The 26992-nt window shown below is 37.9% G+C and overlaps 1 protein-coding gene across 4 annotated transcripts in view; it reads right to left on the bottom strand.

The window, feature by feature from the left end:
• The window catches only part of DYM (dymeclin), a 389413-nt gene that overhangs the window by 310092 nt on the left and 52329 nt on the right, over positions 1 to 26992 (bottom strand). For 3 of the 4 annotated variants that reach the window (XM_061170204.1, XM_061170205.1, XM_061170206.1), the window contains exons 3-6: positions 24535 to 24587; positions 17875 to 17968; positions 16156 to 16289; positions 1281 to 1353 (exon numbers count right to left, since the gene is read on the bottom strand). In XM_061170204.1, coding sequence (XP_061026187.1) covers positions 1281 to 1353; positions 16156 to 16289; positions 17875 to 17968; positions 24535 to 24587 — 354 coding nt within the window. The remainder of the gene's footprint in view (positions 1 to 1280; positions 1354 to 16155; positions 16290 to 17874; positions 17969 to 24534; positions 24588 to 26992) is intronic. The other variant, XM_061170207.1, reaches the window with a different exon arrangement.

The following is a 26992-nucleotide window of genomic DNA, read 5'->3' as shown; positions in this document are numbered from 1 at the left end:
TAAAAATCTACTTTTTTATTTCAAAAAATAATTCCTTTAAAATATGCATTCTCGGGAATTCCCTGGTGGTCCAGTGGTTAGGACTCCGAGCTTCCACCGCAGGGGGCATGGGTTTGATCCCTGGTCGGGGAACTCAGATCCCACATGCCGTGCAGTGTGGACAAAAATAAAAAAATAAAAAATAAATAAAATAAAATATGCATTCTCGATGGGGGGGTTGAGATCACCCTCAAGAGGGTGAAAATTGGTTCTTAAGGGGTGAAAAACTTCATAGATATTATAATGATGTGTGGCCCTCAAAAAGGCCATAGCACATAAACAGATATTCAGTGTATCTGGGGTATTCAAATTTCATTAGGACTTCGGAGAGGCAATTAAGAAAAAAATTCTAAAGAGGCTCCTCAGAGAGACAACTAAAAAAAAAAGGTTGAGAGTAACTGCTTTAAAAGTAACAAACATTTTGAATCATATAGAAACTGCATTCAGCTGTAATGACAGAAATCTAATTGTAACAGTGTAAACACATAAGGGTCTAGTTTTCTCACATGAGAATTCCAAGGGCGGAGGTGGGGTAGGGGGAGGAGATGTAGTAGTTGATGACTTTGGTTCAGCAGCTCAATGACGTCAAAGCAGAATTTTCTCTGAGTCTCTTAGCTCCTGGTGCCAAAATGTCCAACACAACTCTAAAGAGACCCTGTCCACATTCCAGAAAGCAGGAAAGTGGGCTCTCACAAACAAAAATATACCTATGTCTCCTAGATGAGTCAGGTCCCCTTAAAGAGCTGCACCCGTAAGTTTCATTTGAGGACTTCCCCCCACATCTCACTGACCACACCTAGCTTCAAGAAAGGCTGGAAATGGAAATCTGACCTCTCCAAAAAAGGCCAGATATAGCAATAAAATCAGGAAGCAAGGAAGAAGGGGAGAACAAATAATGGGTGGAAAACTAGCTGCATCTACTACATATATACTAGATTTAACTGTTTCCCTCTCAAACCCTTGTTTACAGAGAATAATTCTGTGCCTATCATATGCTCAGTATTGCTAAAGAGCTTATTTTCCCCTCAACAACATAAAATTCTTGTGTTGATGACAGGTCGTCAGAGTCTAAATATTATTAGGCAGGAGAGATAGAAGAAGCCCATGGATGTACACGGAGGCATACATAAAAGGCATACATGAAAGTACTACACCACAACCCACAAACTCTTCAACATGATCAATTACCATCTTCAATATACAAAGAAGATAAAACTAATCCTGGCTTAGCCAGAACTTACAAGAGTGGAATATCAGTGATTAACTGCATCAAACAGCACAGCAATTCTTCCAAAAGATCTTCTGAGTCAGAACCTGGTAAGACACATAAAAAGTTTTTTAACAAAGTGTAAAATAGAATTCGGTTGTTTAGCTCACAGTTTTTTGGGGTTTTTCTTTGGCCACACCATGCAGCATGCAGTTCCCCAACCCAGCATCGAACCTGGGCCCCCTGCAGTGGAAGCACAGAGTCTTAACCAGTGGACCGCCAGGGAAGTCCCCAGAATTCAGTTATTTAGAAGTTTAGTTTTCATTCCTAATGAAAATAAGAATAATTATTATTACAGAAACTCGAACACTAATATTGACCTCTGAATAAAATCTGTATCATGAAGCAAGTCAGCATCTATTATAATCTTCATCTAGTAGAGGAATTTTGAACACCAGCTATTTATTCTATCTCTTTTAATGCTTGAAGGTTAACTACGGCTTCTGTAGGCCAGTAGTTTTCAAGTTTCTTATACCGCACTATGTTTTTTCAAATAAAATCTGATACTGAAGTCAAATATATAAAATAGATAAAAATTCAAGCTGCTCCAGCTGCTTTGTTTGAATCAGGAATAGACTATCTGCACCTTCTCCCCCGACGAATACCTGACCTAACCCTTGATCTCCTTGATGAGCCTCAAAGTGCCTTCTCTGAACCCATGGAGCCCCACCGATCACAGACTGAAACCTGCTAAGAGGCCAACCACCTCTTTACAAAGAGCCAAAGACAAAATGGCTTTCCCAAGTCACACAATAAGTAAGCAGCAAAGGTAGGTTACAAATTACTGTTCCAATAGAAATGCTCCTCTGTCCCAAACTGCTCTAAGCCAAGTGACCTTCTAACTTCCAAAGCCAATCAGGATCTCATGTGGCTCCTGGCTTTGGACATTACTGACACCTACTCCTTCACGAAGTTCTTTCTTCTCTCAGTCCCTATGCCTTCTTTCTAACCTACTACTTTTTCTATTCATTCCCAGTATCCGCTACCTCAGAATACCTGTCAACATGTTCCCCCAGAATTCCACCACTGGGTTTCTTCCCTTCATTTCTCACTCCCTGTGTTCTCCCTTCATCAACCATCACTTACACGCTGGTGATTCCTAAGTCTATGGTTTTCCTCTCAGCCTCTCCACTGCACGTGATATTTTTATATCTACTTACCTCCTGGCCACCTCCACCTAGATACTTCACTGGTACCTCAACCTCAACAACACTCAAAACTGAACTCCTCTTTCCCAACACTTCAAATCCAGTTCTTTATTCTTTATTGTCCTTTTTGGTGACTACATCAGTAACCCAAGCCCCAAACCCAGATGATTCTCTCCTACTCATCTTTTTATAACCAATCAATCTCTAGGTCCTCTCAATTACACAGTCCGCCCCTCTGATATTTCCTCTTTCTTTAACTCCTTGTCATTCTTTCGTTCATTATGTCATCATTTCAGTTCAGTTAAACAAATTTACTAAATTAAAACTCATTCTGGAACTTCTTTAAACCTTCTTAACTAGTATTCCTACCTCTAATTTTACTCCTCTCCAATCCGAATCCCAGATCGCTATCAGAGGGAGCTAACTAAATTCCATCCTTTCATTCTCCCCGCTTAGATCTTGTCAATTGCTTTAAGCTGATTACTACACATCAGAAAAAACTCAAAGCCCCAAAGTACCGTATGTCAGACCCTTCAAGATACAGGCCCTGAATCCCTTTCTATCTTTATCTCCCACCATTACTCCCTTCGTGATTTATATTCCTGCAATGCCAAGCTGCCTGCTACATGCCGTACCATGCCTCCCACAATTACATTCTCTCTTCCTGGAATGCCCAAAAAACCTGATCTTTTTTTTTTTTTAAAAGCCCAACTTTATCTACCTGAACCATCCTCAGTCTTCATCTCCTCCATAAAATCCAACTCTCTTGCCTCACCCTGAATAAAAATAATCATCTACACAGCATCTATGCCTTGTGCATCTGTCTGTTATTATAAATGTTGGTTGCATTATCTCAGTTTCTGACTACATGTAAAGCTGGCCCCTATTCGACTTTGTCCTTCTCCAAGGTGATGACTGACAAAGAACTTGGCACATAATATACACTCAATACATGTTCACTGAAGTGAACACAGGTGTCTAAGTCCAAATCTAGTGGTTACTTCCAAAGCATCAAAGCACTTGCAATCTCAAAACGAAGTTTAGCAATCCTGTTTTTCTAGACCACAGTATCACTTGGTATCATCAGAAAGTATGAAGAAATTCCTTCCTGCCTCACCAAAAACAGAACTGGCACAGGAGCCCTCTGAGAGGTCAGTGCAAAGCTCGAAGAGATTATTCTTTTTTTTGTTAGTTTCTGCTTTATAACAAAGTGAATCAGTTATACATATACATATGTTCCCATATCTCTTCCCTCTTGCATCTCCCTCCCTCCCACCCTCCCTATCCCACCCCTCTAGGTGGTCACAAACCACCAAGCTGATCTCCCTGTACTATGCGGCTGCTTCCCACTAGCTATCTATTTCACATTTGGTAGTGTATATATGTCCATGACACTCTCTCACCCTGTCACATCTCACCCCTCCCCCTCCCCATATCCTCAAGTCCATTCTCTAGACGGGAATAAAGACACAGACCTACTAGAGATTATTCTTTCACACTGAAGACATGAATCAATGCTAGAGAGAATACACAGCAAGAGTCAAGGTCAATAACCACATTAAATCTCATTCTAGAAGTGGTATGCTTATAGCTCAACTAGTGAAGAAAATCAGGAGAAGATCTAACTTAATCTCTCTCTGCCAAAGCTGTCCAACAGGATCGCCTTACAATGCAGGGGACATGGGTTCTATCCCTGGTCAGGGAATTAAGATCCCACATGCCGCGGGACAACTAAAGCCCGTGTGCCACAACTACTGAGCTCTCGCACCTCAACTAGAGCCCACGTGCTGCAAACTACAGAGCCCTCATGCTCTTGAACCCGTGCGCCAGAACTAGAGAAAACCCACATGCCACCACTAGAGAGACGCCCGCACACCACAACAAAGAGCCCATGCACAGCAATGATAAAAGATCCCACGTGCCTCAACGAAGATCCCACGCGCCACAACTAAGACCCGACTCAGCCTAAAATAAATAAATAATAAATAAATCTTAAAAAAAAAAAAAAAGCTGTCCAACGTATCCCAAACGAGTTAACAACCGATTCCAACAAGTTGGTTTGTTGACATATAATACATACATAATACTTATTTGCTGAACTGTCATTCCTTGGCTTACCCCAGAGAATGTGGTGACCCAGACCCAGCAAGAACATTTAAAATCACTCACTGATTCCCTAAAGAACATTTTAGACCAAATAAGTTAGCCAGTTTAATAATATACCCCTGGTTCAGCCAAGCAGCCAGCACAAGGTTTTTTGTTTTAATACTTATTTATTTGGCTGCGTCAGGTCTTAGCTGCAGCATGTGGGATCTTTCGTTGCGACACGCAGGCTTTTCTCTAGTTGTGGCACATGGGCTTCTCTCTAGTTGTGGCACGCGGGCTCCAGAGCACAAGGGCTCTGTAGTTGTGGCACGTGGGCTCTCTAGTTGTGGCACGCAGGCTCAGTAGTTGCGGTGCACGGGCTTTACATACTCAGTAGATCCCGCAGTATGTGGGATCTTAGTTCCTGACCAAGGATCGAACCAGCGTCCCCTGCATTGCAAGACGGATTCTTAATCACTGGACCACCAGGGAAGTCCCCAGCACAAGTTTTTTAATTACAGAAGGTGAGGGAACAAGTACTCAGGACACACAGATGGTGCTTGATTGGATTTTTTTCCTTCCAGGGTGTAAACACATCTAATTTTCAAATCTTAAAATGGTGACAAGGATCCTCTCTTTGGTTCCATGTGCCATCCACATCATGACCTCAGCCAAGTTTACAGCTGGTTAATTAAGGAGTACATACACAGCTTCGTTATCAATGTAATACAATACTAATGAAAATAATGATAAATCCATTTCATACAAGTAAAGAGTAGCATTTCAAGGCCAAAGTTCTAACAAAACTAAAGGCAAGAATAAGCAAATTCCAGGTGAAATCTCTGACAACTTCCATTTACTAAAGCAAAAACATTCTTGCATAATACTATATCCTTATTTCTGGGGCTAATCTAGAAGCAAATAATTTCACAGCAAGTGAAGAGTGACTGCTTATCAGGTTTTACATTAAGCAAGTCACTCATATTGCGTTAGTTTCCAAGCAGCATTTATATCACTTAGCTTTCACGTGAGGCCAAATATCTTCCTTAGTTTCAATAAAAACAAGTAAATATAAAACTCACCTGCCAAAAATTATAGTAACACATTCATGCATTTCTCACAGGAAAGAGAATCTTAAAAGTCCTTGAAATTTGCAGGTTCATGACAAAGTAAATTGATGTTCTTTGAGTAAAGAAATTTGCAGAGATTCAGCGTGTTTACTGTGTTGTGAACTTTTACAACCTAGAGCTGCTTTTTTAATCTCTTAAAGCGTTTTAAACTGCCTCTATATCTCCAGTTAAATATTTTAATATTTTAAATCATGAGCATTCCATTCTCTCTAGCTCACATTAATCCTAACAATAACTCTTAAGGAGCAGGTATGATCATCATCATTTTATAGATGAGGAAATCAAGGCTCAGAGAGGTTAGTTTACTTAGAGTAAGTGGCAGAATTCAGATTTAACCCAAATTCAGACTTCCAAAGGAGAAAAAAAAAACCAACCTTACAAATTACTTTTAAAGACCTGTTTCTATACAAAGCTGGAAAAAAATCCAGTCAACCAATCCATGTTTCACTGAAGACCCTAAATACAAATCCCTGGTAAGTGAGTACTCTGAGCTGTGTTAGGGGACAGATCGGAAATACCACATATTACTTCACACGTCAAGGTGACAGCCTACACATTCATCAACACATACTCAAGTTCTTGACTTAAATATCCAATTTACAAATAATCTCAAACAACTAATAAATACAAACTCTTATTACGAATAGTTTGCAGACCAAGGTCACTGAAATCCCACCCCTATCCCTGAGGTTCTCCCATTTTAAAGCCCAAATGCTACTTCCCGGGTCCCTATGAGCATCAGCAGAGGAAGGTGCAAAGAAAGAGAAAGAAAGACAAGATTTATGGTCCCTCACAGCTCTAATAAATCTACCCCTAAAACGAAGCTGTGGCCAGTCCCTGTTAGTGCTTTCTGTTCGGCACCCACTCAGAATCACGGACTAAGGTTCAACTCTCTTATTTTGGCCTTAGGGAGACAACCAGAGATAATAAAATACTGTCATAACCAAACGCCTTCCATCAGAGTTGGGGGGAGGAGGGGTGGGGAAGAGAGAGAGAAAAGAAAAATTTTTAAAGCACTCATTCGAGGAAGGGGAAAAAACAGCACTGACGGAAAACAAAGAAGCAGCCAGAAAAAAAGAAACATATGGGTCAATTAAATCAGGTTACGCGTAGTTATTAGAAGGAATATTAAAAGACAGAGAGCTAATCATTGTTTTCCCTGCATTCAGAAAGTCAAACTGTCAGTTTCTCAATGCTGCCCAATACTGTGCTAATACAGGTACTTAAAACTTAAGAATTAACAGGCCCCATTGGTCCAGCCTCTACAGAGAGCAGATTTTAGTACTAAACTGGGGAAGGGGTGGTTCCATGACTGTACATGACAGGGGAGAGATCTTTCCATCAATCCCCCTGGTTGTCTGCCTTCAGAGACACCTGGCACTTCCAATTCCTAAGCATCTCTAGGGTTCTGCGGCAAGAACTGGCTTTTCTCTGAAGTTCTCCAACCCTGAAGGCATTGAGCTCCCAGCTTCCACTGGTCAGTTTAGCTCAGCATCACTCAGTTTTCCAACTTGCAAAATGTTACTAATATTGTGGGGACTTCCCGGGCGGTCCGGTGGTTCAGACTTTGCCTTCCAACACAGGGGTACGGGTTTGATCCCTGATCGGGGAGCTAAGATCCCACATGCCTCGCGGCCAAAAAAACAAAACATAAAACAGAAGCAGTATTGTAACAAATTCAATAGACTTAAAAAGAAAAAAAACCAAAAAACATTGTGCCCCCCTCTCTTTCTCTTTAACCTAATAAATTCATAACTTATTAAAAATCCCTTTACTGATCTTTTATCGGGGTTTCAGGAGAAAGCAAAGATGATCATCTATGTTTAATCTACTATGCTTGAGAGCAAGTCCTACAAAATAAATGATTTTTAAAAATAAATATATATTGAACTATTCTGCACCAAGGAAACGTAGTCAAGCAAGCCTTTTACCTGGACGTGACAAGTGCCTAGTCTCTTTCTACTCTGCACAAAGCTGTGCTAACTGGTTCCCAGGCTCCTCAGGCCCACACGTCTTGCTCTGCCCAGCTCTCGGCAGGTGCAGTTCCTCCTCCTCCTCCCCCTCCTCCTCGGCGCCCCGACACCTGCCCGCTCAGGGACACAGGCGGCACGTTCTTCCAGAGCAAACCTGTGTTCCCTCTCTGTGCTCCAGATCCTAGTGCCTCTTACTTCCCTGGACCTTTTTACAGCTTCTCGCCCCCCACCTTTTTATTTTTTTTTTTGCTTTTATCTTCAGTCTCTCAATCTCCTAAGGTTATCTTGCCTCATTTAAAAAATTAAAAATATTTGTAAAGAAACTATAATTGGCAGCAGTATTGTGGAGTAGTTACTCCAAAGGGCCCTCCTGTACAAAACAACGAGTTCTTGCTTAAAATACACTCTTTAGTGCACTGATGGGCTTCCACAAAGTAAAGGAAATCTCCAAGGACCCCAGCACCATAACCAAAAAGAACCACCGCTACAAGCAAACAAACCATGGCTTGAATCCAGAGTAAAACACTGAGCAATAAGCAAACTCTAAGGGTAGGGTGTCCCTGAGGATGAAGCCAGCTACTGGGAGACTAAGTCTTCAGACTTGCCACTGGGAAGCTGAACCTGAGAGCCACATTAAGCCGAGAACTGCTGAAGGAGACTGAAGTGGCCTATGGTGCAGCCCCTGGATCCCTTTAGAAGCAAATGCAAATCCTACCCTTATTTGGGGCCTCAGGTTAAGATCAAACAAATAAAAGCTCACAGTCAGCACCATCAAAGACATAAGGAAATAAGCTACCATAAGTGTTTGCAGAAGCCAGCAACAGATTTAGGCCCCTAAGGACTTAAAAGATTGGCTTTATGTATAAAAAATGTAAAATAAATATCAGTTATTATGTCAGCAAAAATAGGACATAATACCAAGACAGAGGAAAGGAAAACTTGCATCGAAGGCAAAGGGAGAATGCAAACAATTCTGTAGTACTTCACAGTTTTGCCTAGGGCTGGCTTTGTCCCCTTGACTATTCTCGAAGGCATGGAATAGTGGAAAGAGCTATGTTTGCATAACGATACAAATTCTCTCTGGCAAACAATCTACTACCACATCATACATAGCCTACAGGAAAATGTTCAAATATGAAATCCTCACAAATTTCAATTACAAACTGAGAGCAGACTAAGAGTCATACTACCCTCATAAAGATGGCTTCACTGAATATGGCAGCAATATCCATCTGATCATGGCAGTATTACAGTGAGTTGGGATAAACAAAAAATTCAGTATGCTGTAATAACCCAACAATCCTAAAATGCCTCGGTTGATTTGCTCAATTGTTCGCAGATGCTCCTCTACTTTTGTCAATTCAACCTTCAAACAACCCTTACCACTGTATCTTACCTATCCCTGAACAGTCTTTTACACACCTAAGTCAGATATTCATATATTGGCTAACAAATGGATGTTTTCAGAGTGAGGTTCCATTTTTTCCCATTCAACAGTATCTGTGCAATCATTTAATTTTATCACACTTTTACAAACTGTAAAAAGACGTTGACAGAAAATATAAAAAAGAACTTATACTAGTAATAAGAAGTAGAAATCTCAAACTAACAACCTAAGGCTAAGATGAAAATAATTACACATGCCAAAAACAGCAAGTCTTTAACCTTAAGGAGATGTTCACTGGTCTTAAGCTGGTGAACAAACAGCAGCTCAGCTGCAAATGAAAAGAACAGAAGAGCATGTATAAAATCCTGAATTGTCAACTGGATAAAGGAACAGGACAGTCTGTCAGCACACAAAATCACCAATTACCAAACCTCACAGACAGCTCTTTCAGTGAGACAACCATCTTGATAAAGTGGCCATGGTTGAAGAGTGTCGTTTTGGCCATGGTTGAAGAGGCTCTACATGAGGCTACCTGGGATGTACAACAAAACCATGCTTCTCAAGCCTGGATGTGAGTGGGGAGTGCAGGTACAGAGAGGGTACTGTGGGAAGACGTTTGGCCCCCAAATAAGCACAGTGTATCTCTCAAGTGCATCAATTTGCACAACGGTAAGTAATGGAAAAAAATGATTTTATATTAAAATAAAAATGATATTGTGTTAAATAAAGCAGAATATTTGCCTAATTTTTGTGACATAATGCAAAACAAAGTATTGGGTTTGCAGGTGCTGGTTGGACTATGCTCTCAGGCCCAACAGGGAAAAACATTCACTCCATTCTTGCTGACAGAACTTCCTGGAAAGGAATGCAACTTACTAAACAGAACTATGTTTTGGCACTATTGGTACCACAAAAACAAAGCCTAGCATTAATAAAACTAACACATACAAGATACAATCTTGATTAAAAGCTCTAACCATTTAAACATCAGTACATATTTAACAAATATAGAAGGCTGATTATCAAGGTAGTAAATTAAACATATTCAATGTATAAAGCTCTAGGTGGGCAAGAAAGCCTGATGAAGGCAGAAATGTGTTTTGAAAAATGAACCCAGTAAACTCAGAAGCAACAGTGCCTTTGCTTTGAGAAAGAGAGAAGCGAGCATGAAGGGTAGGTGCAAAAACACATTCCCCATATTTTAGTTCTTAATAATCCCATTATGCCCTTTTATTTTCCAGGTTGTAACTTTTAATGCTAAGAAATGAAACACCAGAGAGCCTCCCATCAAGCCTCTTAGATAGCCTCAACCACCAGAGGGAAGACAGCAGAAGCAAGAAAAACTACAATCCTGCAGCCTATGGAACAAAAACCACATTCACAGAAAGATAGACAAGATGAAAAGGCAGAGGGCTATACACCAGATGAAGAAACAAGATAAAACCCCAGAAAAACAACTAAATGAAGTGGAGATAGGCAACATTCCAGAAAAAGAATTCAGAATAATGATAGTGAAGATGATCCAGGACCTCGGAATGAGAATGGAGGCAAAGATCGAGAAGATGCAAGAATTGTTTAACAAAGACCTAGAAGAATTAAAGAACAAACAAACAGAGATGAACAATACAATAACTGAAATGAAAACTACACTAGAAGGAATCAATAGCAGAATAACTGAGGCAGAAGAACGGATAAGTGACCTGGAAGACAGAATGGTGGAATTCACTGCTGTGGAACAGAATAAAGAAAAAAGAATGAAAAGAAATGAAGACAGCCTAAGAGACCTCTGGGACAACATTAAACGCAACAACATTTGCATTATAGGGGTCCCAGAAGGAGAAGAGAGAGAGAAAGGACCAGAGAAAATATCTGAAGAAATTATAGTCAAAAACTTCCCTAACATGGGAAAGGAAATAGACACCCAAGTCCAGGAAGCTCAGAGAGTCCCATACAGAATAAACCCAAGGAGAAACACGCCAAGACACATATTAATCAAATTGGCAAAAATTAAAGACAAAGAAAAATGATTGAGAGCAGCAAGGGAAAAATGACAAATAACATACAAGGGAACTCCCATAAGGTTAACAGCTGATTTCTCAGCAGAAACTCTACAAGCCAGAAGGGAGTGGCATGATATACTTAAAGTGATGAAAGGGAAGAACCTACAACCAAGATTACTCTACCTGGCAAGGATCTCATTTAGATTTGATGGAGAAATCAAAAGCTTTACAGACAAGCAAAAGCTAAGAGAATTCAGCACCACCAAACCAGCTCTACAACAAATGCTAAAGGAACTTCTCTAAGTGGGAAACACAAGAGAAGAAAAGGACCTACAAAAACAAACCCAAAACAATTAAGAAAATGGTCATAGGAACATACGTATCGATAATTACCTTAAACGTGAATGGATTAAATGCTCCAACCAAAAGACACAGGCTTCCTGAATGGATACAAAAACAAGACCCATATATATGCTGTCTCCAAGAGACCCACTTCAGACCTAGGGACACACACAGACTGAAAGTGAGGGGATGGAAAAAGATATTCCATACAAATGGAAATCAAAAGAAAGTTGGAGTAGCTATACTCCTATCAGATAAAATAGACTTTAAAATAAAGAATGTTACAAGAGACAAGGAAGGACACTACATAATGATCAAGGGATCAATCCAAGAAGAAGATATAACAATTATAAATATATATGCACCCAACATAGGAGCACCTCAATACATAAGGCAACTGCTAACAGCTATAAAAGAGGAAATCAACAGTAACACAATAATAGTGGGGGACTTTAACACCTCACTTACACCAATGGACAGATCATCCGAAGTGAAAATAAATAAGGAAACAGAAGCTTTAAATGACACAATAGACCAGATAGATTTAATTGACATTTATAGGACATTCCATCCAAAAACAGCAGATTACACTTCCTTCTCAAGTGCACACGGAACATTCTCCAGGATAGATCACAATAGGGTCACAAATCAAGCCTCAGTAAATTTAAGAAAATTTAAATCATATCAAGCAGCTTTTCTGACCACAACGCTATGAGATTAGAAATGAATTACAGGGAAAAAATGTAAAAGACACAAACACATGGAGGCTAAACAATACGTTACTAAATAACCAAGAGATCACTGAAGAAATCAAAGAGGAAATCAAAAAATACCTAGAGACAAATGACAATGAAAACACGACGACCCAAAACCTATGGGATGCAACAAAAGCAGTTCTAAGAAGGAAGTTTATAGCTATACAAGCCTACCTCAAGAAACAAGAAAAATCTCAAGTAAACAATCTAACCTTACACCTAAAGGAACTAGAGAAAGAAGAACAAACAAAACCCAAAGTTAGCAGAAGGAAAGAAATCATAAAGATCAGAGTGGAAATAAATGAAATAGAAACAAAGAAAACAATAGCAAAGATCAATAAAACTAAAAGCTGGTTCTCTGAGAAGATAAACAAAATTGATAAGCCATTAGCCAGACTCATCAAGAAAAAGAGGGAGAGGACTCAAATCAATAAAATTAGAAATGAAAATGGAGAAGTTACAACAGACACTGCAGAAATACAAAGCATCCTAAGAGACTACTACAAGCAACTCTATGCCAATAAAATGGACAACCTGGAGGAAACGGACAAATTCTTAGAAAGGTATACCCTTCCAAGACTGAACCAGGAAGAAACAGAAAATATGAACAGACCAATCACAAGTAATGAAATTGAAACTGATTAAAAATCTTCCAACAAACAAAAGTCCAGGACCAGATGGCTTCACAGGTGGATTCCATCAAACATTTAGAGAAGAGCTAACACCCATCCTTCTCAAACTCTTCCCAAAAATTGCAGAGGAAGGAACACTCCCAAACTCATTCTATGAGGCCACCATCACCCTGATACCAAAACCAGACCAAGATACTACAAAAAAAGAAAATTACAGACCAATATCACTGATGAATATAGATGCAAAAATCCTCAACAAAATACTAGCAAACAGAATCCAACAACACATTAAAAGGATCATACACCATGATCAAGTGGGATTTATCCCAGGGATGCAAGGATTCTTCAATATATGCAAATCAATCAATGTGATACACCATATTAACAAATTGAAGAATAAAAACCATATGATCATCTCAATAGATGCAGAAAAAGCTTTTGACAAAATTCAACACCCGTTTATGATAAAAACTCTCCAGAAAGTGGGCATAGAGGGAACCTACCTCAACATAATAAAGGCCATATATGACAAACCCACAGCAAACATCATTCTCAATGGTGAAAAACTGAAAGCATTACCTCTAAGATCAGGAACGAGACAAGGATGTCCACTCTCACCACTATTATTCAACATAGTTTTGTAAGTCCTAGCCACAGCAATCAGAGAAGAAAAAGAAATAAAAGGAATACAAATTGGAAAAGAAGAAGTAAAACTGTCACTGTTTGCAGATGGCATGATACTATACATAGAGAATCCTAAAAATGCCACCAGAAAGCTACTAGAGCTAAGCAATGAATTTGGTAAAGTTGCAGGATACAAAATTAATGCACAGAAATCTCTTGCATTCCTATACACTAATGATGAAAAATCTGAAAGAGAAATTATGGAAACACTCCCATTTACCATTGCAACAAAAAGAATAAAATACCTAGGCATAAACCTACCTAGGGAGACAAAAGACCTGTATGCAGAAAACTATAAGACACTGATGAAAGAAATTAAAGATGATACCAACAGATGGAGAGATATACCATGTTCTTGGATTGGAAGAATGAATATTGTGAAAATGACTATACTACCCAAAGCAATCTACAGATTCAATGCAATCCCTATCAAATTACCAATGGCATTTTTTACGGAACTAGAACAAATCATCTTAAAATTTGTATGGAGACACAAAAGACCCTGAATAGCCAAAGCAGTCTTGAGGGAAAAAAACGGAGCTGGAGGAATCAGACTCCCTGACTTCAGACTATACTACAAAGCTACAGTAATCAAGACAATATGGTACTGGCACAAAAACAGAAACATAGATCAATGGAACAAGATAGAAAGCCCAGAGATAAACCCACGCACCTACAGTCTACTAATCTATGACAAAGGAGGCAAAGATATACAATGGAGAAAAGACAGCCTCTTCAATAAGCGGTGCTGGGAAAACTGGACAGCTACATGGAAAAGAATGAAATTAGAATACTCCCTAACACCACACACAAAAATAAACCCATAATGGATTCGAGACCTAAATGTAAGACCAGACACTATAAAACTCTCAGAGGAAAACATAGGGAGAACACTCTTTGACATAAATCACAGCAAGATCTTTTTTGATCCACCTCCTAGAGTAATGGAAATAAAAACAAAAATAAACAAATGGGACCTAATGAAACTTCAAAGCTTTTGCACAGCAAAGGAAACCATAAACAAGACGAAAAGACAACCCTCAGAATGGGAGAAAATATTTGCAAACGAATCAACGGACAAAGGATTAATCTCCAACATATATAAACAGCTCATTCAGCTCAATATTAAAGAAACAAACAACCCAATCCAAAACTGGGCAGAAGACCTAAATAGATATTTCTCCAAAGAAGACATACAGATGGCCAAGAAGCACATGAAAAGATGTTCAGCATCACTAATTATTAGAGAAATGCAAATCAAAACTACAATGAGGTATCACCTCACACCAGTTAGAATGGGCATCATCAGAAAATCTACAAAGAACAAATGCTGGAGAGGGTGTGGAGAAAAGGGAACCCTCTTGCACTGTTGGTGGGAATGTAAATTGATACAGCCACTATGGAGAACAATATAGAGGTTCCTTAGAAAACTAAAAATAGAATTACCATATGACCCAGCAATCCCACTACTGAGCATATACCCAGAGAAAACCATAATTCAAAAAGACACATGCACCCCAATGTTCATTGCAGCACTCTTCACAATAGCCAGGTCATGGAAGCAACCTAAATGCCCATCAACAGACGAATGGATAAAGAAGTTGTGGTACATATATACAATGGAATATTACTCAGCCATAAAAAGGAACAAAATTGAGTCATTTGTTGAGACGTGGATGGATCTAGAGACTGTCATACAGAGTGAAGTAAGTCAGAAAGAGAAAAACAAATATCATATATTAACGCATATATGTGGAACCTAGAAAAATGGTACAGATGAACCGGTTTGCAGGGCAGAAGTTGAGACACAGATGTAGAGAACAAACGTATGGACACCAAGGGGGGAAAACTGCGGTGGGGTGGGGATGGTGGTGTGCTGAATTGGGCGATTGGGATTGACACGTATACAGTGATGTGTATAAAATTGATGACTGATTAAAAAAAAAAAACACACACACACACAAAAAAAGAAATGAAACACCAGCAGTTGATCTTGAAAACTATAGGCCCTCCTAACTACTGGGGAAAAAAAAAATTTCGGCAATATCAGGAGAAAATGGTAACCTTTTCCTGTATCTTCAGAAAAAGACAATATACTTTGGCATCATAAAACTATACTTAAAAACATTATTTCTGATCAAGGAGTCCCAGAGATACCCAGACTCAGAGACTGTTATGTCCTATGAAAGTAACCTTTAACATTTATAAAATCTGTAATTCTGATTGGTTGTCTCCCTTAATAATGTGTTGGCCTAGTAATGGCATTTAGATTGACATTTGTTTCCTGAAAGGAATATTTGTGATTTTTATTTTTATTTCCCATATACATAGAAGTCAAAATAAAGAAAAGTCTCAATCTTACCATCCCCCTTATTTAAAAAAAGAGAAAAAAGCAAAAAATTATAAGTGTCTCAGCTCATTTAAATTAATATAGGGGAAGAAAGAGTGATGGTGTCAGGTCACTTAAAAATGAAAATTGGGACTTCCTTGGTGGTCCACTGGTTAAGACTCCATGCTTCCACTGCCAGGTTCACGGGTTCGATCCCTGCTCGGGGAACTAAGATCCCATGCGTCAGGCGGCGTGGCCAAAAAAAAAAAAAAAAAAAAATTATGAGGAAAAGTAGAATTTTCAAAATTATACTTCTAATTCTTCAAATTCTATCCTTATATGTTACACACGTTATCCCAGAACATCTTCAAAGGCAATACTTACTGTAACTGCCAGGAGATTTTTCTTCATAAGTAAAATGAAGTTGTAACTCTTCCTCTGACATCTCACAAATGAACACTTTCAGCAAACAGCAAATAATAAACAAAGCATTGTGTGTCTGCCAAATGAAGATGTGGCTAGAAAGGAAAGAGCAAAATTACACAAGAATCAGTATTTAATCATGAGCACAATCACTTTATTTCTAGTCCATTGATTTCTCAATCATTTTGCCCATTTGGTTTGTAATATTAGGACAATGTGCATACCTTTTTTTTAATGGCTCATGATTTATGACACTGGACCAATGATATCTACTATAATTTACCTCATATTTCATTCTGTGTATTTTACATAGTGAGTCAACTTGAAAATTTTTTTCCTTTAGGCATGACTGCTCTTTGTTCTTAACTTTATAGTTGCCCCATACACAGGCAATTCAAAGAAAAGAAAACTAAAAATAGAAAAAATAAAAACTATAGTAACATAAAGAGAACATATGCAAATACACAACCAAAAAAAAAATTTTTTTTTTTTGGCTGCATCCTGCAGCATGTGGGATCTTAATTCCTGGACCAGAGATTGAACCCATGCCCCCTGCAGTGGAAGCTCGGAGTCTTAACCACTGGACCGCCAGGGAAGTCCCCACAACCAAAATTATAAATGGGGCATCACCAGCTGCACAGTACAATACCTGCTATTTGTATTAATAATCATGGACTCACAACAATTTTAATTGGATTCAATATAAATTATTTGGAAACAGGGCAATGAGCAATCTTTTAAGAGACTACCCTCCAAAAATGGTTTCAAAAAATGCTCGAGTACATAAAAGGTGAACCTTCCACTATATAAATATAAAACCGTAATATCTAATCTGAACCTTCGTTCACCTAATATGAAAGAAATAAAGGAAACAAATGTGGAATGAAATAATACACTAAGTCATTACAGTAAGTCCCCTACATACAAACGAGTTCCATTCTGACAGCATGTTCATAAGTCCAATTTGTTTGTAAGTCCAACCAAAGTTAGGCTAGGTACCCAACTAACAAACTCGGCTAAATAGTACTGTACTGTAGTAGGTTTATAATACTTTTCACACGCCTCGCTCCACTCTCAAAATTGTTTTCACTTTTGTTTCCATCGTTATCACTTGGCACTTCTTAGCAGTACCAGCTACATCACCGCCGCTTTTACGCTTGCTTCCAGACATCCTGGGCTTGAAATAAAGATACTGTACTACGGTACTCTATACATTACTGTAAAGTACACAAAAGCACGACCACTTGTAGAGCATGCACACATGTGACAATGTACGCCAGATACGTGAACTAACTTACGTGACTGGATATGCAAACACACTTTCACATCTTTGAAAGTTTGCAACTTGAAGGTTCATATGTAGGGGACTTATTGTATTTAAATTAGATACAACCGGCAGTGGAAATGGGAGAAAATTACCTTTTTTTTAATAATAATTACACAATTAATCTTCTTAAAGAATATATTTCTAAAGATTGTCTAAAATGCTGAAATCAGATTCCAGAATTTATAATCTCACTACAATGACCTGGACAGTAAATTAAAACCTCTTTTACTTTTTGCCTTAATAATGAGAACAATTCCAAGACCATACCCTATTTCTACCAATAAATGAAAAATACTCATATTGTTAAATACAAATTAAATATAGAGAGAGTGTGATTTAATCATCCAGCTTACTTCTGACATTCTGCTGAAAGTTTTAGTTCTTTGGTTCTAGACAGGAAGACCTTAATTAGTGCACCAAGGTTTCCTGTTCGAGGATTGTTTTCAACTGCAAGAGAAGAAAAGGTTTTTAAAAGTTAAAGTTAAGAACTGAAATCAAAATGAGCATATCATAACATTTATAAAACCAAATGTCAGACTGAAGTTGTTCAGGGATGAACCTTATTGTCAATTTCAAATCTAACTAGGGAAAGTAGCAACGAGAGAAACTGCTGCTTGGTCTTAATTCTAAACAACGAAAAATGATTTACAAATGGAAATAATAGAAACTGTAGGAGAAAACAGCCACCTTCTCTCAGAATCCAAAACTGTAAAGAAAAGATATACGTAGGAATCAGTACACCATTACAGCCCACCTGCTTAGCGCTCAGTAACTGTCCAATTAACCCAGGTCTATCTGCTGGGTATGTGTCACAGCTTGAGAGTAGATGCAAGTAACTGTACAATCTTCTCACAGTGATAAAATGTATAGCACCTTGCTCATCCAAGTGTGGTTCACGGACTAGCAGCGACAGCGTCACCTGGGAGCTTGCTGGAAGCACAGAATCCCACGGCCACCCACACTACTGACATTGACAGTGCTTCTCAACGTTTAATGTGCATTTAAATCACCTGGCATTCTCATTAAAGTTTAAATTCTGATTCTGCATGTGTGAAGTGAGTCCTGAGATTCTGCAGCTGTGACAGTCTCCCGGGTGATGCTCATTGCTGCTGGGTGGAGAGCCCCACTGTGAGTAGCAAGGAGCAACCTGTGCTCTAAGTTAGGGCAGGTTTTGTCCAGATTCCATAATTCAGAATAGACACGTGATTAGATATTGTTAGAGTTTCACTCTGAATCAAAAATTTCCTACTTTTAAGCTTTGGGTTTAGCTTAATGAAAGACTATGCTGAGATTTCAAGACAAACGGTTTTTTTAAAAACCAGTTAATGTAGGGGACTTCCCTGGTGGTCCAGTGGTAAAGAATCCTCCTTCCAATACAGGGGACACGGGTTCAACCCCTGGTCGGGGAACTAAGATCCCACATGCCATGGGGCAACCATGCCCACGCACCACAACTAGAGAGAGAAAACCCGCAGGCCACAACTAGAGAGAAGCCCGAGTGCCGCCACAACTAGAGAGAAGCCCGCGCACTGCAACGACAGATCCCGCATGCCTCAACAAAGGTCCCGTGTGCCACAACTAAGACCCGACGCAGCCAAAAAAAAAACCAAACCAAACAAAAAAAACCCAGTTAATGTGCGCAAGTGCGTCTCTGTGTGAATTAATATTTCATAGTTATTGTAAATCAAAACAAAATACTGAAACAAAATGCTGAGGCTGACAGGACTTCAACCATATTTCGGAATCCCAACTTCACAATCTTGTGTTCATTCAACAGCCCCTTCATTACTGAATGGCTTTATAAGTAATCATTTGAATTTTATGGTTAGCCATTAAAATAACAAAAAACCCTGTGTTGTTAGAAAGAACAACCAAGACTACTAGACTGATGTAATTAAAGTTCTGTGTACCCTTTTCATTCATTCAGCATGTCTTCATGGAGCTACTTACATGTGCCCAGCACTGTGTCAGGTACTAAGAAGGTATTTACAAACGGAACTCCCTGTCTTAATGTGGATGACATTCTAAGTTTCCATAGTACTCTTTTGGACAAGATGTAGATGGGGTAATAAATTTATAAAATTAAGTACACTTAATGATGTTTCAAAAACAATACTCAATGGTAGACTCAATATTCCAAAATACCTCAGTGGAATTTAACAGGATCAAACTTAATTGGCAAAAATCAAATGCTACACTGAAGTTGAAGGCGCTTCAGGACCAGAGTAGGAACAGGGGATATCTGACAGGAAGGCAGAAAAGCACGTGGAACTGGACTACAGAACGTGACTACGTTCAAAGCCCAGCTCCAGCACTGACTAGCTGTGTGACACCTGGCAACTTACTTAACCTCCCCATGCCTCAGTTTCTTCATCTGTAAAATTCAAGTAATGATAATACTTCAGTAATGGAAAGTTAACTCATTTAACTCTGGAGCTTGAACTTGCAGCAATCTGTTAACTGAACTGGCTTTGTGAAAAAGGAATTCTCCATCTCCACAGGAGTTCAAGCAAATTCCAGGTAATACTCAGACAAGGGTATTATAAAGAGGATTTCCACCTGGGGTGAGAGGTTGACCTTGCTTCCAGCCCCTGAAACAACCTTTCCCAGTATCTCACTAAAATACCCATGATCTCCAAGATCCAATAACCAATATACCATAAATGTAGAAGACAGAGACATGTTAACAATCCATAAGGATGCAATCGACAAAATCTACATTGTGGGAAACTCTACTACCCACTTTCTTCAATAAGAAAATTGAGAGGGGAAAAAAGGCAAGACAAATTCAGGAGGAACCTAGCTCTGAAAAGAATGTAAAGACATATTAACCGATAATAATGTATGGACGTTATTTGGCTCCTGATTCAAACAAACTGAGACAATTAGAAATTTGAACAGTCAGTGGATGTTTTGCAATATTAAAAATTGTTTTTAGTAGGTAATGGTATTTTTTTCCATTAAAAAATTGTTATTATGAGATACATATCACAATATCTATGGATGAAATAATATAACGCCAGAGGTTTGTGTCAAATTAATTATGTGAGGATACGCTTGTTTTGTATACACTTTTTACTTGTGCACTTTTCTGTACATATCTATACGTCAATAAATAGGTGAGAGATACAGATGAAACAAGACTGGCCATGAGTTGAAAATGATTGAAACTGGGAGATGAGCATACAGGAGGTCACTATATTATTCTGTCTGCCTCTGTATGAGTGGGAAATTTTTTTAAATAAAGAATTAAAAATAAAATACCCATGAAAAAATACAAAAAGATACAAGCTAATGAAAAGGCTGAGTCAGGATAGTCCTTTTCCCCAAAAAACAGGAAACACTTTAACTACAAATTTTATAGAACTGAATTAAAATTTTATTTGGTAATCAATGGATCATTAGCAAGCCTAACTGCCTGAAAGTACTTTTGTCTACTCCAACCAGAAAACTTACGTTAATCGTCCCACCCAATACCTTGCTATACAGATTCAGAGGCGACAAGTCCCAGAAAACAACTGGTAAGAATTAAACAAGCCAAACACAGAGCAAACCTCACCTCCTCACATAAAACACCTGACCTGGCTCTCATAGCACTATCCTAGCAGGTAAGAACTAGGAAAAAGTGAGGGAAATGCACTTAAAATTCACTGTGAGATACTTAATAAGAAATCTGTTGGGACCCAGAGAACCTCATGTGCAGATTCATGGAAAAAAGTAATAAAGATAATATAAAAAGCCCAACAAAAATAATGGCCACAAACATCCCCAAATTGATGAAAAACATTAATCTACGTATCCAAGAACATCAACAAACCCCAAGCAGAATAAAGAATAAATTTTAAAATTTTGTAAAGGCAAGGACAAAATCTTGACAGCAATAACAAAAAAATGACTTATCAGAAGGCAACAGAATGATATATGAGAAAATAAATGCCAACCAAGAATTCTGTATCCAGAAAAACTCTCCTTCAAAATGAAGGCAACAGCAGGGCAGGGGCACAACTTTACAGTGGAGAAAATGGACAAAAACAACCCTGGCCACATAATCAAGGTCAACATCATCAGTGAAACTCATGTTAGTAGCATGTATCCCTGATATGATGTGTTGAGAACAGCATGTCACCTCTGTGATCTTCCACCTACAAACCCATAACCCCCACCTAGCCATGAGAATAACATCAAACGAACTGAGGGACATTCTGGAAATACTCTACCAGTATTCCTCAAAACTCTGAAAGTCATTAAAATTGAGGAAAATCTGAGACAAGAGGAGGTTAAGGAGACTTAATGACTAAACGTAATGTAGTATCCTGGAACAGAAAAAAGTCCAAGAGGACATTTGGGAAAACTAGTAAAACCTGAATAAAGGGTCAAGTTTAGTTAATAGTAATGTACCAATGTTGATTCCTTAGTGTGACAAATGTACCATATTAATGTAAGATGTTGACAACAGAGGAAACTGATGAGGGTTATATGGGAACTCTCTACATAGCTTTGCAACTTTTCTATAAATCTAAAGCTATTCTGAAATTAAAATTTTATTTTAAAAATCTCAATAGATGTGTTTACCAGAAAAAAGATTAGTAAACTAAAGACAGATTAATAAAAATATATCCTACGGAAGGTCAGAGACAAAGTAAAAAAGAAAGTAAAATACAAAAAAAAAAAAAAAAGAGAGAGAGAGCCTAACAAGCCTATGCGACACAATGAAAATGTTAACACAAATATAACAGAGACCCTAGAAGGAGAGGAGAGACAGAATAGGACAGAAACAATGTATAAATCGATAATGGCTGAGAATTTTCCAAAACTGATGAAAGACATCAACCCACAGATTTAACAAGCTCTACAAACCTCAAGCAGGGAGGGAGGGCGGAAAGGGAAGAAAGGAGGGAGGAAGGAAAGAAGAAAGGAAGGAAGGAGAGAAAAAAGGAAGGAAGGAGAGAAGGAAGGAAAAATACTCCTCAGCATATTCTAAGATGTTGAAAACCAAAGGACAAAAAAGAAAAACTTAAAAGCATCCAGAAGAAAAAAACTCCATTGTTTTCAAAGGAACAACACTAACATTGACAGCTTTTTTTTTTTTGGACAGCTTTAATCTCAACAAAAATGAGAGTAACCAGAAAAATAACAGAATGGTATATTTAAAGTATGGAAAGAAATTAATGCCAACCTAGAATTCTACACCCAGCAAACATATCCTCCAAAAGCGAAGGAAAAATGAAAACATTTTCAGACCAAAAAAAAAAAGAGAGAGAGAGAGAGAATTGTTACATACCCACATAGCCCTTAAAATTGATATACATTTATATCTATTAATGTAGAAAGAAGTTCCTGAATACTGCTAAGTGAAAACAACATAGAAATAATACCACTTACATAAAATTGTGCATATAAATCAATACATACAGAATACTGACAAAATTTTGATCTTATCACAAAAGATTAGCAGTGATTTCCTGCACTGTTTAATATGGGAAGACTTTAATTTTAACTATACTACTATATTGTTAGAATTTCGGGAATTAAATGTATATATATATTTTTTTGCTATTCTCCAAAGTAGTTTTAAATATAGAATGACACACTTAGATACATAATATCAAGTGAAAAACACAGATTAAAATAATTGAGTATGTGTATTTAATATGCATGTAAATGTATATCCAAAGAATAAATAACAGAAGGCAAAATATTACCAATAGCTATGTCAGGGTTGTGGAATATGAGCCATTACTGCCTTTTTTACATTTTAGTATGCTTTCCACATTGTATTAATAAGTAACGATTACTCCCAATTTTAAAATGTTATTTTTGTAAAACCCCAAGGTCACGTTAAAAACCATCATCATAATAATTGCATTAATATCAGTTACATAAAATTAATTTTCAGCAAACTGTCATATAGGTTTTTGAAAGTCAGCTCTATTTAGCACAAAATCCTCAAATCTATGGTTATAACTGCAGACAAAATTCAAGGCAACTATTATAATACCACCTCTATCATTACCAACATAATTTGTTTTTAAAAGCAAAAATATTTCATCAAAGACTGTTTTTGGCAGAGTAACTTATATGGGAGTTAGCCACATAGCTTACATGGAGCATATCCATAAGCTTGATTTAAAAACAAGCTCGTCATCACTTATTAAGCTCCTGTCCACCAGTCGTTTCACAGATATGTTATCTCTAATTTTCAAAGCAACAATGAAATGTAAGTATAATCATTCACATTTTTTAAAACATACATTTCTTTCCAACTGCTACCAATTTGAAAGTAAAGTATTTGAGAAATGAGGTCCAAAAAAAGGTAACATTTGTTGACATAAATAATGAATAATAACGAGATGCTAGGCACTATACTGGATGTTTCATATGTTATCTGACTTCTTCCTCATGAGAATCCTGCAATTTAGATGAGGAAATTAAAGCTCAGCTAGTAAGTAACAGAGCCCATGCACTTTACCATAACACCAAGCTGTTATTACTAATTTGAGAAGATTCCTAATATATTTTCCTATTAATGAGTGATAATTATTCTAGTTAACACAGCCAGCAACAGCATATATAGTATGCGCAGTTGGCAAAGTAAAGCATGAATGATCCATATTCTCTAGGAACTAAACATGCAACTACAAAACAAAGAATATTTTGGGTTTTTCTCAGTATTTCAAAATTTGTAAAAAGAATAAGCTCTATGGCTTAGTGGAGTCCGTTACCACTACTGCAAATAAACCAAGCATGTGTCTCATTGCTGTTAACTGAATGAGAACCTCTAGAGGCATCAATGAGCACCAAGAATATAATTATTAGTACAACTATAATTATCATCATCAACAAAAATATATCACTTCATTAATTCAATTCACATTGCACCAGCAAAATCTGTAACAGAAATTTTGAAATAACTGTCTCCACACACATACATACATATATATATATACATATATATATATACACATTACACACACACACACACACACAAAAACACATTCATTTTTCCTCCTTACCTAAAGACCTGCAGACTGAAATGGTTGCCTCCTCCAAGAGCTTCAACTCGGTACTGGAAAATGAGAAGAAAGGTAATTAATAACTATAACATTAACTATGTACATACTAACCAGTTAAAGGAATACATAAAAATAAGGACAAGAAAGACAATTTAGAAGGAAAATAAGGTGTACAGTGGTAAACAATAATATCAGCAAAATAAAGCTTCTATTCTCAATGTAATTAGAAAATTTACTATAATTCTCAACATGAGACTCCTAAAGAAAAGCACTTGGGGCGCCTTGCCTTTTAGGTATTGAGGCGGGGAGGAGAAGTGGGGCTGGAGGGACTTAGAAAAATTCGAGAAAGGTATTCTCAAACACAGAGCACAAGGCAGGGGCCTCATGTGCCCATTTCCAAAGAAGTACTGATCACAGGATTATAGTTATTTAGAAAAATGCCATTATTTTTCTATAATACTTTCAAATAGTTCATCAACAACAAAAAAGAAACAAGGCAAGAAAAGAGAGAAAACACAGACATAAGCTTCAATAATTTATAAATATACAGAAAAACAGAAGCCAATGCAAATTGACACACAGACAGGAGAGAAAGACATACAACTCTTAGATTTAAAAACTGGGGAAGCTACAGGACAGTGGGTTCAGCAGTAATTTCTTACATATGACACCAAAAACACAGGCATCAAAAGAAAACATAAATAAATTGGACTTAAAATTTAAAACTTTTGCACATCAAGGGATACTACCAAGAGGGTGAAAAGTCAACCCAACAGAATGGGAGAAAATGTTTGCAAATCACATACCTCATAAGGCACTAATAGCCAGGATATATTTTTTAAAAACTGTGACTCAACAACAACAAAAAAACCCAAACAACCCAGTTTAAAAATCTGCAAAGGATTCAGACAGACATTTCTCCAAAGACATAAAAACGGCCAACAGGTATATGAAAAGATGTTCAACATCACTAGTCATTAGGGAAATGCGAATCAAAACCACAGTGAATACTACTTCACACCATTAGGATGGTATTATTAAAAAAAAAGGGGGGGGGAGGGGAGCGGAGGGGGGGGAGGGGAGCGGAGGGGAGGGAAGGGAAAAGGAAAAAAAGTGTTGGAGGGGATGTAGAGAAACTGGGACCCTCGTGCATTGCTGATGGGTGTGTAAAGCAGAGCAAGTGCTGTGAAAAACAGTATAGCAACTTTTCAAAATATCAAAAATAGAATTATCATATGATCCAGCAATTCCACTTCTGGGTATACATATACCCAAAAGGACTGATATTTGTACACCCACATTCACGGCAGCATTACTCACAATAGCCAAAAGGCGGAAGCAACCAGTGTCCATCAATGGATGAATGATGGCACAAAATGTGGTACATACATACAATGGAATATTATTCAGCCTTAAAAAGGAAAAGTTCTGACACATGCTACAACGTGGATGAACCTTGAAGACATTATGCTAAGTGAAATAAGCCAGTCGCAAAAATACAAATACTGTATGAGTCCACGTATATAAGGTTCTTAGAGTAGTCAAATCCATAGAGACAAAGTAGAATGGTGGTTGCTGTTGGTGTGGTCGGGAACAGGGAGGTGGGGGGATGGGGGAGGGACAGCAAGTTAGTATGTGATGAGTATGGAGTTTCAGTTGGGGAAGATGAAAAAGTTCTGGAGATGGACGATAGAGATAGTTAAAACAGCAATGTGAATGTAGGACTTCCCTGGTGGCGCAGTGGTTAAGAATCCGCCTGCCAATACAGGGGACACGGGTTCGAGCCCTGGTCCGGGAAGATCCCACATGCCGCGGAACAACTAAGCCTGTGCCCCACAACTACTGGAGCCCGCACGCCTAGAGTCCGTGATCCGCAACAAGAGAAGCCACCGCAATGAGAAGCCCTCGCACCGCAACGAAGAGTGGCCCCCACTCGCCGCAACTAGAGAAAGCCCACGTGCAGTAGCAAAGACCCAACACAGCCAAAAATAAATAAATAAATAAATTTATTAAAAGAAAAAAAACCAATGTGAATGTATTTACTTAATACTACAGAAGTAAACACTTAGAAATGGCTAAAATGATAAATTTTATGTTGTGTGCATTTTGCCACAATTTAGAAAAAAAAAAGTGCATTCCAATTCCAATTCAACTAGTTACTAGCTATATAACCTAGGGATCGTTTAACCTTCTTTTAGTTTTCTCATACATAAAACAGAGATGATAAAAACAGTACATGTTTCAAAAGGTGTTGTTATTAAATTAGGTAACATGTATAAGGCACTTAGAACAGTGCCTGGCACAAAGTAAAACCTCAATAAGTGAGCTACTATTGATTCCAAAATGCAGTGCTTTTTTCCCAGTTAATAAATTAAAATAATGCTTTACATTTGTGTAACCCTTTAAAAGTTTTTCAAAGCACTTTCAAATTTATTAGCACATGAGAACCTCTTCTAAT

This window comes from Eubalaena glacialis, chromosome 15, assembly GCF_028564815.1.
Source record: "Eubalaena glacialis isolate mEubGla1 chromosome 15, mEubGla1.1.hap2.+ XY, whole genome shotgun sequence".
NCBI lineage: Eukaryota > Metazoa > Chordata > Mammalia > Artiodactyla > Balaenidae > Eubalaena > Eubalaena glacialis.
The sequence above is the reverse complement of the archived record's forward strand: the minus strand, read 5'-3'. Positions and strand labels throughout refer to the sequence as shown.